The sequence below is a fragment of the Periplaneta americana genome, chromosome 17, assembly GCF_040183065.1.
Source record: "Periplaneta americana isolate PAMFEO1 chromosome 17, P.americana_PAMFEO1_priV1, whole genome shotgun sequence".
Taxonomy (NCBI): Eukaryota; Metazoa; Arthropoda; class Insecta; order Blattodea; family Blattidae; genus Periplaneta; species Periplaneta americana.
Window position 1 is genome coordinate 66,821,124 of NC_091133.1, and position 13,795 is coordinate 66,834,918.

Genomic DNA, 13,795 nt, shown 5'->3' on the forward strand with positions numbered 1-13,795 from the left:
ATTCTGTTCTATTTAGATTGTTATTTAATCTTGCTTCTAGTCATGGGAAAGGGAACTATTTTCTCGCGAAATGCCACTGGAGTAGGTATAGCAGTTACTCGATAATGCTAGCGAATTACATTCAGGTAGGAATGTGTCTGTTCAAGGGAAGTCCATGAGAAGCGAAACTCTTGCGTGTTGCCAGCTATATGAAGAGAGAAAGATATAGTCCTCATCTGGCAAGTAGATATTAAGTCACACACTCTCCCTCCGACCGCAATCGAACAGCGCGTCTCCCAGTCCTAACCTCCAATCCACAACAATTAAACCGGATCACAGGAATGTCTCAAGATGCCTTGGGAGAGGTTCTTGTGTCCCCAGTACCACTTGAGATTTACTTCAAATGAATTAAGAAATTAAAGCATTTAGTCACTTTGTAGAGCTGTTAAATGGCTTGGAAAATGAAGTTCTTGGCCTACTGAAGCTCTAGAGACAAATAGCGTTTCTGTTTCCAAGACTTCTTCCCTTTTTTTTGCCCTCTTTTTACCCCCTTCCCTCACTTTTCCCTTCTCTTCTTTTCTTAGAGAGTAAAATCTACAAGGCTTGTACGAAGATGGAGCTTGGATATTGTACCGCCTAGAATTGTTCAGTTTGACCATTTATCAAGCGTTAGTCATTTCTCTTGAAGCGAAGTAATCTTCAATGCTTGAAATTAATTTGTTCTCTTCCTGCAGTGCTGTTCGCTGTAGGATTCGAAAGCACAGCACAACATAAAGCTACGAATCACATATTACGTTATAGGGAGTTTGTGAACCTTCGAATGCAATAGTAAAGAAACAAATGGCCGAACAGTGAAAAAGTTGCGCCATTCCTTAATCTATTAATTTATTTTACAGAATTACGCATTGAAGAAATGAGAATTAAGGAAAAACTAGTAATAATAGAAATCTGTTCTTCTATAATATGCTACTTAAATTAACACTCAAATTTAAAGTAATAAACCATTTGAATTAAAGGGTCATTCCTTCATGTATGGAAGAACAAATGTCTTGCCGAATGTAATTCTTATAGCTCAAGAAATACATTACTTAATTTTTCGTTTTATACAATTTTCAGTACATTTACTTCATAAGTATGTTGTTATGCTCATAAAGATATGAATGATAAATTTATATGAGCAATATTTTACTTCAAAATCTGTCCATATGTTTCTTTTAATTACTGTCCGTTCTTTTACAGACCTCCGTTCCGCCTAAATGTGAATATACGAGTATCAGGAATTGCAATGGAATAAGGACTTAGTAATAATTTATTTCAAAATCTATAAAAAAAAAAGTGGCGACGCTGTTATTCCCGGCGTGACTCCTCCTCTTTTCTTACGTCTTAGGAAGTGAAGGCTCTATAAAGTTTAGGTAGGTAGTATCGTTCGCCATTTTTGTTCTTTCGTTGCCGAGCTACCATACGAGGAATCTATTCGCCACACCGTTAAACATTATCATGTCGTAGCTCCTATGATAATAAATCAAACGCACTGTAATTCAGCAAATAATTGAGCGGCAAATAACGTCCTCGTGTGCTTTGTGCGAACGCCAACAAAAGAGCCAAAATGGCGGGCGATTATATTAAGTATTTATGGAGCCTTAAGAAATGAATAACGTCTTCTTCAACGAATCACAAGACGCACACGTTTAAATGTAGCAGACCTGCAACGCGATTCGCTGCCGGAAATTAGAACGACGGGATTATAGAAATCTCTGTTTACATTCCAACCATAGACGTAACTCAGGCGGTAGATGAGTTTGTCTACTCATCTGTAGCTGCTCTCTTGCGTGGGTTCGATTTTCGCTTCGACTGATTATTTTGGTATGGTTTTTCCGCGGATATTCCAACTGTACGGCGAATGAGCGTTATTCTTATAGCGAATCTTTAGCCTTTTCTCGCCAAATACTACTTCGATATCACCAAATCCATCGACGCTAAATAACCTGATAGTTGGTACAGAGTCTTTAAATAACCGACTAAACATTGTTTAAATACCTGAAAGAATAAATCACTCAACTAGAAAGATTGTCCAGATAATAATAAAAAATATTTAGACCTCTAGCTATGGCTTTGAAAAAAGAAGAAATATCTTAAATTTTTGTAGATAATTAATGAACGAAATTGAACATAGCCAACAGTTACCGCAAGCCACACTCTCAAAGCTTAAATAACTTCATTGTATGCGTTTTTTCTTAAAGTCTCATGCAAAGCGGAATTGCTGTCTTGAAAATGAAAAATATTTTTCGGCGCTCTTTTCTCATGGAATAATATAAATTTTATGACACATTTGTAAACTAGAGGAAGTGAATTTTTTCATTTAAATTCGACTCTTTTATGTTGTTGTTTTGGGCGTAGCTTACTGTCCTGGGTTCCTTTATGATTAAGCGTAGACTTCTTTATTTTTTAGTTACATATTTAGTCCAGCGTCGCATTTTTTCCTCTCACCATTCTCCACCATCTCTGCATCATAATTGGGGACTGCCACACCTCCATTCGAGCAGCAATTCATGTTTGATCTTACACAGACAAACTTGTGGTCTTGGTTAATGTTTTAAGATTTACACCACATTTTTCTGATTACATTAAATGTTTCGGACCGTACTGAGAACATAATAAAGTAAAATAAAATGACAGCTTATTTTGTTCTTTTAATGGTATGGAACACGGTACATTTTAGCGGTGGAATGGGTCACTTAACGTGATTGGTTTGGCTTCTACAGTGTAATAAAAGTTGGACATAAATATGGGTCGCACTGTAGAATAACATTTTGTTCTTTTCGTTTTGGAACCTATATGTTTTGAATACTGAACCTACGGTATCATCCTGTTTTTTTTCTTAATGTCCCTGTGAATGTTACACTGGACTTATAAGTTCGTAAGATGTTATTAAATGTTAATTTTTTTTCTCAAAATCTAACATAATTCCTTCATAAAAATGGAGGTACAAATATGGAATACTATTAACAAGTTACAACATTAACAAAAATTTCAAAGTCAAAATGGCCTCTACTAAGAAAGGCATAGAACAAGCATTCAGCATTTTAATTAGAAGATGTTTTCCCAACTGTAATACTGAATCCAGATGAATCGTCTCTCATGTCTTTTCTCGAACTTGTTTTATGATTTCTTGCATTGCCTTTTTATTCCTCTGTTCTCTAAGTTTGTTGGAAGGTGAGGTTTTTCCTCCTTCTACAGGTGTCAACACTAGTAAGAAAACAGAAAACAAGTGTATAAAGATGGAATACTAATAATACTAGTATTTCATATTTGTGACACACTGATTTGTAAGTCATAACCTCAAAACTTATCATAACTTAAAAACGAAATCAATCAAATATACATTGTCATAAACGTAGATATTTCTCTTTAAGAATATATATATATATATATATATATATATATATATATATATATATATATATTTATTTCAAACATTGTGGGATAACAATATATATTCAAGAAAAGAACTTACCGCCAAAGTTTTCACTTTTCTCGAAAAGGCAATAATGATAAATATTTCAACAGTTCGTCTTCTAACTGCAAATTAACACATTCCCATGAAGGAGAGTAACAATGCGTAGTAATTTGGAAGACTTCCACTATAATACAAATCGTGTCGGGTCGTATATCACACTATTTCATATATGTTTGTACTCATATTTCATATTTGTAACACTTCCGCTATTATTTTATATTAAACAGTTGAGATATTGTCGTCCTTCATATTGATTGTAGCGATGTAAACTTTTAATAGGAATGTTACTGTTTATTGCAGTATTACGTAGAAGAAAATACAAAAAAATATGAAACAATATTACATTCCAAAAGTTTATTAAGGTATTATAATGTTCCAATCCGATTCCTTTTTCAATTTCATTTGCTTTTCGCTATACGGAGACTATTGCTAGTAGAATCTACAGTCCCGCAATATCGCTTAAATTCTTTCTTATGAATGAGAGGAAAGAATTCTTGAATCTCAATTCCGAAGCTTTCTTACAATGCCGTGGGCGCTTCTCCTTAAATATGATAATAAACATAGCCTAGAAACATAGTTGATACTACCCGCATTCCTACTAGATTCGTTCCTCACCATCACTTTTACTTCTTGTTTTATATTCAGTGATATTTGCGTTATGACTTTTTATCGAAATGTTCCTTCCCAGAGGAAGCAATACCGATATACATTATTAAACTTTAAAAATGAATCGATTATTTCTAAAACCCAACAAGTGACAAAAACAAAACTTTTGGGAAACCTATAAAAACTGTTTAGTTTCATTAATTTTATTTTAATTGTCTAATTGTACTTATCAAGTAATTTTAGTTGCTAAATATGAGGTTTATTCACCATTAGTTACGTTTTATAATATATGTAAAGTCCCCAAAGAAATTAAATTAATTAGGATATTATGGGGTTTTTCCAACAAACAAACTGAAACTAAGCAAAGCATTCCCTTTTTCCAAGTATTAGAGTGAATGAAAGTCGTATGAACAAACTTTATAATCTATGTAAAAACTAAAGTATAAAATCACAAAAAATTAAATTTTTTCTACTGCATCAGACATTTTTCTTATCAGGACTTATTATTTTTTTTAGTCTTCGCTTCCAGAATCATTACTATCTTTGTTGGTGGTAGATCATGTGTACAGTTTTGTGTAGAATTCTTTCACTTCATCCGGTATGTACTGCAAAATCTTCTGAAGGTCCTCTATTTTTTTTAACATTGATTGGTAGCCTCGCGCTGTTATAAGCTAGGTCTGTTGGTAGTTTAACGCTAAATTTTCATCACAAACATTTTTCTCAGGAATTCGAATGGTGAATACTTCTCCCGGTACAATGCTGTCAATGAACTCTTTACAAAGAACTTCACCTTTTTATTCATTACAGTGAAAAAACTCATTCACCTTCGACTAGTTTATTGGAAAAACACCATAAGTGATGTTAGTTGTGTTTTTTTTAAATAAATGCATATTTCTTGTCCAATTTTTACATGTTATAGTCATTCTAGATATAGGGTTTTTATATCAAAAGATGAACTGGCAATCAAAATCCACAAAAAAACCCATTTTGTAAAAAATATCGGTTGTGGTGTTTTTACAATAAACGATTCAAATTATGATTAGTTCATATTATGACATAAATATCTGTGAGAGATTTGTTTGCATTTATCGGGAGGCGATATGTATATTAAAATTTAAATTCCTAAATGAGAAGGTGTATTAAATTGCGTCTAACCTCATTACTTGTTTATTTCACATGTTTTGCATTACAGGCATATTGTTACCAATGCAGTCTTCGTTTTCACAACCTGTCATTTTTTCTTCAATTTGCTTTCCTTGTGCTTTAAGGTGATAGTTATTAACATAAAATATAATTCCGAAATATGACGTGAGTTCTGACTCTTGAATGAGAGAAATGAATCCTTGAAACTGAATCGCAAATCGTTCTTTGCAATGCCATTGGCGCTTCTTCTTATGAGTTTGTAATAAACGTAGTCTGGGAACATATTGTTACCCCGGAACCCCAATCAAGTTTCCTCTACACCACCACCACTACCCCCCCGTCTCTTTTATTGGGTTTATTAGAACCACTTCCATCTTGCTGCAGAAGCACTACACATTCTCTGTGGTTATGATTTAGTTACAAGGTAACTGAGTTTGCTCGCCAATGGGAAAGGAGGAAGTCCCCACTCCTCCAGAGCCATACCACTTCCGGATCTTTCCCAAAAAGAAAAAAAAAAGAGATGAAGAGAAGCACGCACACTTTGGGCAACTAGGCAAGAGTTGTCAACCTGCAGCGTTCGTCGGGGAAATAGAAATAAAAATATAGAGTAGGCGAGCACGAGGAAAATCAAATGATCACGTACGGTCTTTTCTCAGACGAGAGCACAAAGGGCCCCCTTTACTCCAACGCCGAAGAACTCAGCTTCAACGTATCACAATTCAGGAAGTACGTGTTACGCCTTCCGCCTCTCTCTCTCTCTTCCTCTCGGTTCAGATAGATTTGAGAACTCTTAACAAAGGAGAGGTACTAGAGCAAAGAAACTCTTCTGAAGAAATATAACTTAGAAATGTGTAAAAATTTATACTCCATATTCAAATATCTTGAATAGTTTGGTTTCAGGAACACAAACTAGGACTTTTTCTCCCGCACTTCACTCTACTGAGATTTTTATCCGCGTGAAGTTTTACAAGATAAAAAAAATCTTAATATGAGGAGCAACTAATGAAAATGTAAATTGCCACATAAGACGAAATTTTCAACGAAGACAAGAAATGTTTACTAATATGTTTTCGCGGGATATCAGCCGAGTTAAGATTTTGGAATGCTCCAAGCTTTCGACTGCTATCTCTGCAGCCATCTTCAGGGAAGTGATGTCCGAACAGAAAGTCGACTTTCTGTTCGGACATCACTTCCCTGAAGATGGCTGCAGAGATAGCAGTCGAAAGCTTGGAGCATTCCAAAATCTTAACTCGGCTGATATCCCGCGAAAACATATTAGCGAACCAACGCCGAGAAAGCCTCAAATCATACAAGAAATGTTTATTTTCCAAACTATTTGTAGTAGAAAGATGAAAAGAATTTTGTTTAATCTATGGTTGAAAGTGAATCAACCACACATCTTAAATTGAAAATTTTCAAAATTATAGATGTTATAGCACAACTTAACTTGGGAAATCTGTGTTTTGATGCGGTTTGGTGGACATTTAACGAATTCATGCAATTCTAACAATCTCATTTTAGGAAAGAAACGCGAATTTATGCTAATTTTATGTTGGCTATTAATTTTTTATATTATATATTACGATGTACATCATAAGATGACGCAGAATTTCTGCATGGAAATATCATATGTACTTCGGCACATCGTAATATATGATATGCGAAAATAATAACTTAGTAATTTAAGACGCCGCTTATTCCGTCGGATCCCGGCCGCTTAGTTACTCGTAATGAGTGTACCTCTGCACATTAATGTGTTGGATATTGTGCCACTTTCACACATCTGTGACGCAGTGCATGAGGGTTGGCCACTAGAGGGAACCTAAAAGGTGGAACTTAAATTGAGGGGAATGAGAATCCGGTGTGGCTTAGTGGATAGAGCTGAAAACCCGGGTTCAAATCCCGGTACCGGAGAGAATTTTTCTCTGTTCCACCCATCCTTCATTATATGATTAATTTTTTGTTGTGTTGTCTTTCTGGATACTGTACGAACTGTTCTGCCAGCGAATTTTTAAATTTTGATGCCGGGATTGAAATACTTCTATGACCGAAATTTAAATCCCAGAGCTCTCAGTTTCAGACATTTTTACTGTGATAAAAACATAAATTCTCATTTCCCAATTTACACTTTGATTAGTTGCTCTTCACATAACTGTGTAAAAATGGAAAGGACAGGTTGCGATTTGGAGAAGCCTGATTGTACAGATGTGCAGAGAAACTGTCTTCTATAGCAAACTACTTCAAATTCAATTTTAACCGGAGATGGACAATTTACGTTTTGATTAGTTGGTCTTCATATCTTATTACAGATATTCTCTTTCTCTATTTTTCCAGCCCATCTTTTCTTTTTCTATACCGTGTCCACATTTAAAGTATACAGAAATAATAACTTATAATGTCACATCCGCATATTATAATTCCTTAAGATAAAGCTCAATCAATAGAAAAACTCTCCAAGATTTCATTTCATACCTTTCCCATGGCCATTGTTGTGTGCAATGTTTTGTTTCAAGCTTATTGTTAGATTGCCGTTGTTGTGAGAAATATTTCGTTTCAAATTTATTGTTAGATAAATGAAAATTTGCATTTATCAATCTAGTTCCTTGTCAATAGAGATGTGGACGGTACAGCAAAAAGTTCAATGCGTGCTCTGGTTTGTAGAATTGAATTCAGTTACGCATGTTCAGCGGCGCATTCGGAGGGAATGGAATGTGGATTTTCCTACACGCTAATCCATTTACGAGTGGGTTAGAATCTACGAGATAATGGAAGCTTGATTTAAAAACAGAGAAACATTCTAAAAGCATGTGACCGAAATGATTGTGGATCAGGTGCGTGAATCATTTTCAAGAAGCCCACGTAAATAACGTACTTTGATATGCTGGAGAACTTTGCTATTTCACAATTTCCGCCAGGTTTAACATTTCAGCAGGATAGTGTTCCACCACACTTCCATCGAAATGTTAAAACGTTTTTGGATGTAACCTTTCCAAGAAATTGGATTGGTAGGGATGGGCCTACTTCCTGGCCGCTTAGATCCCCGGATTTATCTTCTTTGGATTTTTTGAGTGAGGATTTATTAAAAATTTTGTGTACAGCAAAAAAAGTTCGTAATTTGATCGATTTGAGACTGCGTATCATTCAACCAGTTGAACTTACAACACCTGATATGTTAGTGAACACCTGGCGAGATGTTGAGTATCGTTTTGGTACCTGTCGAGCTTTAAATGGTGCTCATGTTGAAGTGTACTAGTGGAAATAAAAACTTTTTCAGTTACTCTATACAATGCAGAAGAAATGTATTTAATAAATCTTATCCAAGTTAAGATATAAACTGTTATTTCTTTATTATTTTAGTGTGGACACAGTGTATTTATTTTTCTGGTTCTCAACTACTAGCCCATTTCTTTTCATCCCCTTCACCCTTTATCTCTTCCTCTTCTTTTCTTCTTATTTCTCATTTTCATTTTTCTTGATTTCCTTTTCTATCTCATTCTATAACGTTTAAAAATTGATTTAGACCTATGCTATTACCTCTTTTCAAAGGATTCCCTTCCTTTTTATAGTACGATTTTTGCTACTATGGTAAAATTTTATATTTCTTTGGAGGCTTATGATGTCTTAATATTTTTATTTTATTTCTGCCAAATAAAGGATTGTGCCCAAGACTCATTCTGAGGCTAAACTCTGTATTGATCAGTCCATCTCATCTTTGTACGTCTTACATCGTGTTTCCCATTTGACCTATACAGTAGAGCGCTATGTGGATATCTACTGGTGGGTATCCGCTATACATGTTTCCTTAATGTTGTTGATTAGTCAACTGTCCGAAGACAGGTTTGAACCTCATAAGTGATACCAAAAAGACACCACTTATGAGGCAACTAGGCCAGGAGATAATGGGGTAGGGTGGCCAGTTCTTTTCCCTCTCCAATGCATACATCGCTGACTAGATACATATTACACCAGTCAGACTTCAGATGTATACAAACAATATTGTTGTTCCTCTGACACTTATCATCAAGTGAAATGTATATTAATAAGGTTACTACATATTTGTAATTTTGTGTTCAATTTCTATTATTCAGTCTTATCGTCTGTTATTAGTTTATCACACTTCATATTCTTATTAAAATCTGTACAACGTTTTTCAGGTACTTTTGTTACAATACCCGGCCAATAATTTGCAATAAACTTTTATTTCATTTTCCTAATTCGCATCTATTTTCTTCTTTGACCTTCATATAAATACACCTGAAATATCAACTTGTCATTATTTTTATTTAAGAAAATTATAAATTATTTTTAAAACAATTCCAAGTTAAAATTTTGTATCGTTCTTTTTTTTTAATACGATATATTGTGATAGATAAAATAAAACATAAAGGCAAAATGCAGTAATAATAACAAAGAAAAATACAGGCTCTTCTCTGTTAAAGATGCAAATTAACCTTAAACTATAATCGGAATATATATATATATATATATATATATATATATATATATATATATATATATATATGTTTTATTAATTATGACTGAGTCACACAAGATAAAGCCAGATACTTGAGATCGGATGTGACAAATAGAGTACTACTGTATATAAAAAATTAATCATGACTTTATTATAATGCATTTATGTTATTTCAATATAATATTCAATGGAAAGTCTATATTGGACTCTACATAACACCTGGCTATGACAGTCCATAGAGAATCAAGGCTTGCGCTCGGGCGTGGGTTCGATTCCCGCTTGGGCTGATTACCTGGTTGTGTTTTTCCGAGGTTTTCCCCAACTGTAAGACGAATGTCAGGTGATCTATGGCGAATCCTTGGCCTTATCTCGCCAAATACCATCTCGCTATCACCAATTCCATCAACGCTAAATGACCTAACAGTCGATACAGCGTCGTTAAATAACCAAGCAAAAATAAAAGACCAACGCCGACCAGCCGACTGCTAGCCTCACAGCCACATGCTTCAACAGATATGAACGATCATCCAAACGGTGCAGGGATATCTTATTTTACGACTAGTTTGAGCTCTTTAAAATTACACATTTGATTTGATATCATTTCACTATTTGTTTGTCTTTTGCAATGTGCAGGTTGCGTGGATTAAGTCCGACTCGAAGGCTATCCTGGCGATCCACACGCATATGGTAGCCCACAATCCGCGGCTCTCCGTGACGCACAATGGACACAACACGTGGAAACTGCATGTGTCCAACGTGCAGATGAATGACTCTGGTACTTACATGTGCCAGATCAACACGGACCCTATGAGGAGTCAGGTAAGCACATACTATATGTTATACGCTAGATCATATATATCCAGATTGCTCTGCTTTATAGTCTGTGACGGTAACAACTTTTGTCAGGTTTACTATGCTGCCATCTAGTAGTTACATAAGGAGTCACGTCATAATTCCCATTTGAATTGCATTAGCGACTCTACTGCCATCTCGTGTTCCTTTACGGCAGCCGGGTGGCGATCCTGGCGGTTGTTCTCTTCAAAGTGCAACCGATTTTAATGTAGGAATGAGCAATCTAGGCCTATATGTGATCTGGGGTTATACCAACATCTCACTTCTAATCAAAATAGCGATTGTACTATTACTACATCATACTACTTTTGACCAACAAAACTGTACGGAATGTCGTGTTTCAACCAACAATGGCTGTTTGTCCTACAAATTTTGTCACTTCTCTAGCATTTTGTTTTTATCGCTTCCCTAGCATTTGTTTCTTTTTATCACTTCCTTTGCATTTGTTTCTTTGTTTGCCAGGATTGTACTTTCAATAATTGTGTCTTTTAAAATGATTCATGTTTATTTCATGATCCTTAACTAAAATTCTTCTATCATGTATCTTGTTTATATTTTTTACGTTAATTATGTTATAGCTTTTGCTGTCTGAGATTATGAATAGTCACGTATCAGAGAATGTTTAATATATATTGATAATTGAAGTGGAATGCAAGTGTTTTAATAAAAGTAAAATTAAATGAACAAAGCCTTCGTGACAAATAATCGTTCACAGAGTTCAATGAAGATTGTATAGTTGCCACAACTGGGTAACAAGAGAACAGATAATCCTAACACACTACTGCCATCTAGCGGAATAGTTAATCATTGAGATGAGATGGTAGGATAAAAAATTATCAAGACAGTTTAGTATTTTAGTAAGTCAATTAATATTTCATTTTATTAGAGTACTTTATACAGTATACATAGAGTAGGGACAGACATTTCATTAGAAATAAACGCCAATGCATATAAAAAATGAAGCAGAATAGTGCAGCGTAAATCGATTAAAAATTAATGTAAAAACAGGCACTCGAACGTAGTTCTGCAGGCTACCATCTAGCGATGAAATAAGCAATCACGTAGTCAGAAGATCGAAACATATCATTTATTGTCTTGAAACCATAATAATTTTATTCTTCATTTTTTCTACATACTACAATATATCCTGCACTCCAATGGCAATCCTTGGTAATTCAAGCACAATAACCGTTTCTAACTACCTCAACGAGTAGGATAAACTCTTCGCTCCCATTTCTTTTTTACCGAAAGCGAAGATTGACGCAATCTTCGAACCGATGTGAGTTCCTCATTCATTAACAGCAATGAGAACAGTCTAATCTATTATTCTTCGTTAATAATTCTGACAAATTAAAGTTATTTCCAAGAAGCACTTTTGATTTCAGACTGCCTTATAAGCCACTTTTATTAAAGTTTTAATTTTTCAATATAAAACTAAAGCAAACTTATCCCATTAAAAGCCCCAGAAAACCCTTATGTAGGCTTTTATTTGAGAAATCGGTTTTGGGTAGAAGATGTGACTTCTGTCCTACGTACTGAGTGTCTTTTCCCCAAGGAAATATCCTAGTACTTATTTGAATTAGAAGCTGCATGAATACCAGGGCCTTAAACTAGAGAATCATTTTTCAGCTCAAATATGAGTAATTTTTCATAAAAATATGTGAGGATGTATACTTCTTGAAATGTGTCACATAAATTAACACGTCCTTCTTAAAATATATTTATTTTTCCGACATTTTTCAAACCTCGATGATAAAAGTGTAAATTTAAAACACGAATTTAAAATGTACTTAAGTTACTGAAGAATACTTCTACTATTTCACATTAATGCAAGAAATTTGTTGAATGGAAATAAATGAAAACCTTGTTCTAGTTCATTATTTCTAAAGAAAAGTTTACTAAATATTATCAGAATTAACATGATATAGATAAGGTATACCTCTGTATTTTATTGCCACTTTATTAGTTACATATGTTCTAATTAATTAATTAATTTATTTATTTATTCATTCATTCATTCATTCATTCATTCGTTCATTCATTCATTCATTCATTTGTATTTAAGGAGGAGAAAAAGACTAACTATAGTAATTTTCGAGGAATATCACTTGTATTGACGTCATACAAAATATTTTCCAATATTCTTTTGAGAAGAAGAACTTTTTATGTAAATGAAATTTTTAGGAATCATCAGTATAGTTTTAGGCATAATAGATCGATTATTGATAAGATTTTTTGTGTTCGACAGATATTGGAGAAAACATGGGAGTATAAAGGCACTAGGGGGAAAGAAACTGACCACCCTATCCCATCATCTCCTGGCCTAGTTGCCTCATAAGTGGTGCCTTCTTGGTATCACTTATGAGGTTCATACCTGTCTTCGGACAGTTGACTGAATAACAATAACAACAACTATATCAGTTATTCGTAGATTTGTAAAAGGCATATGACTCGGTTAAGAGAGAAGTTTTATATAATATTCTTATTGAATTTGATATTCCCAAGAAACTAGTTGGATTAATTAAAATGTTTCTCAGTGAAACATACAGCAGAGTATTAATTATTATGTTTTGTTTCTAGTAATGTAGTAATTTTGTAACATATTGGTTAAGTGAAAGAGAAGGCCAAATGGCCATATTATTATTATTATTATTATTATTATTATTATTATTATTATTATTAGGCCTACTACTATTATTATTATTACTATTATTATTATTATTATTATTACTACAGGCCAGTTTCTATCTAACGCTTTTCCAATTCACTGCGGGCTGAAGCAAGGAGATGCACTATCACCTTACTTACTTACATACTTACTGGCTTTTAAGAAAAAAAACATGGAAATATTACTTGAAGCAAGTAAGGTTTGGAAGTAATCTCAGATAAAACAAAGCATATATTTATGTCTCGTGAGCAGAACATAGTACGAAATGGAAATATAAAAATTGGAAATTTATCCTTTGAAAAGGAGAAGAATTCAAGTACCTTGGAACTACAGTAACAAAATAATATAAATGACACTCGAGAGGAAATTAAACGCAGAATAAATATGGGAAATGCGTGTTGTTATTCGGTTGAGAAGCTTATATCATTCAGTCTTCTCTCGAAAAAGCTGAAAGTTAGAATTTATAAAACAGTTATATTACCGGTTGTTCTGTATTGTTGTGAAAGTTTGACTCTCAGTTTGAGAGAGGAAAAAAAGAGGTTAAGGATGTATCGAA

At 34.1% G+C, this 13,795-nt stretch overlaps 1 protein-coding gene across 1 annotated transcript in view; it reads left to right on the forward strand.

Moving 5' to 3' along the window:
* LOC138693303 (lachesin-like) overlaps window positions 1-13,795 on the forward strand; it is a 1,195,137-nt gene that overhangs the window by 996,449 nt on the left and 184,893 nt on the right. Inside the window, exon 5 of the mRNA XM_069817176.1 lies at window positions 10,353-10,538. Coding sequence (XP_069673277.1) covers window positions 10,353-10,538 — 186 coding nt within the window. The remainder of the gene's footprint in view (window positions 1-10,352; window positions 10,539-13,795) is intronic.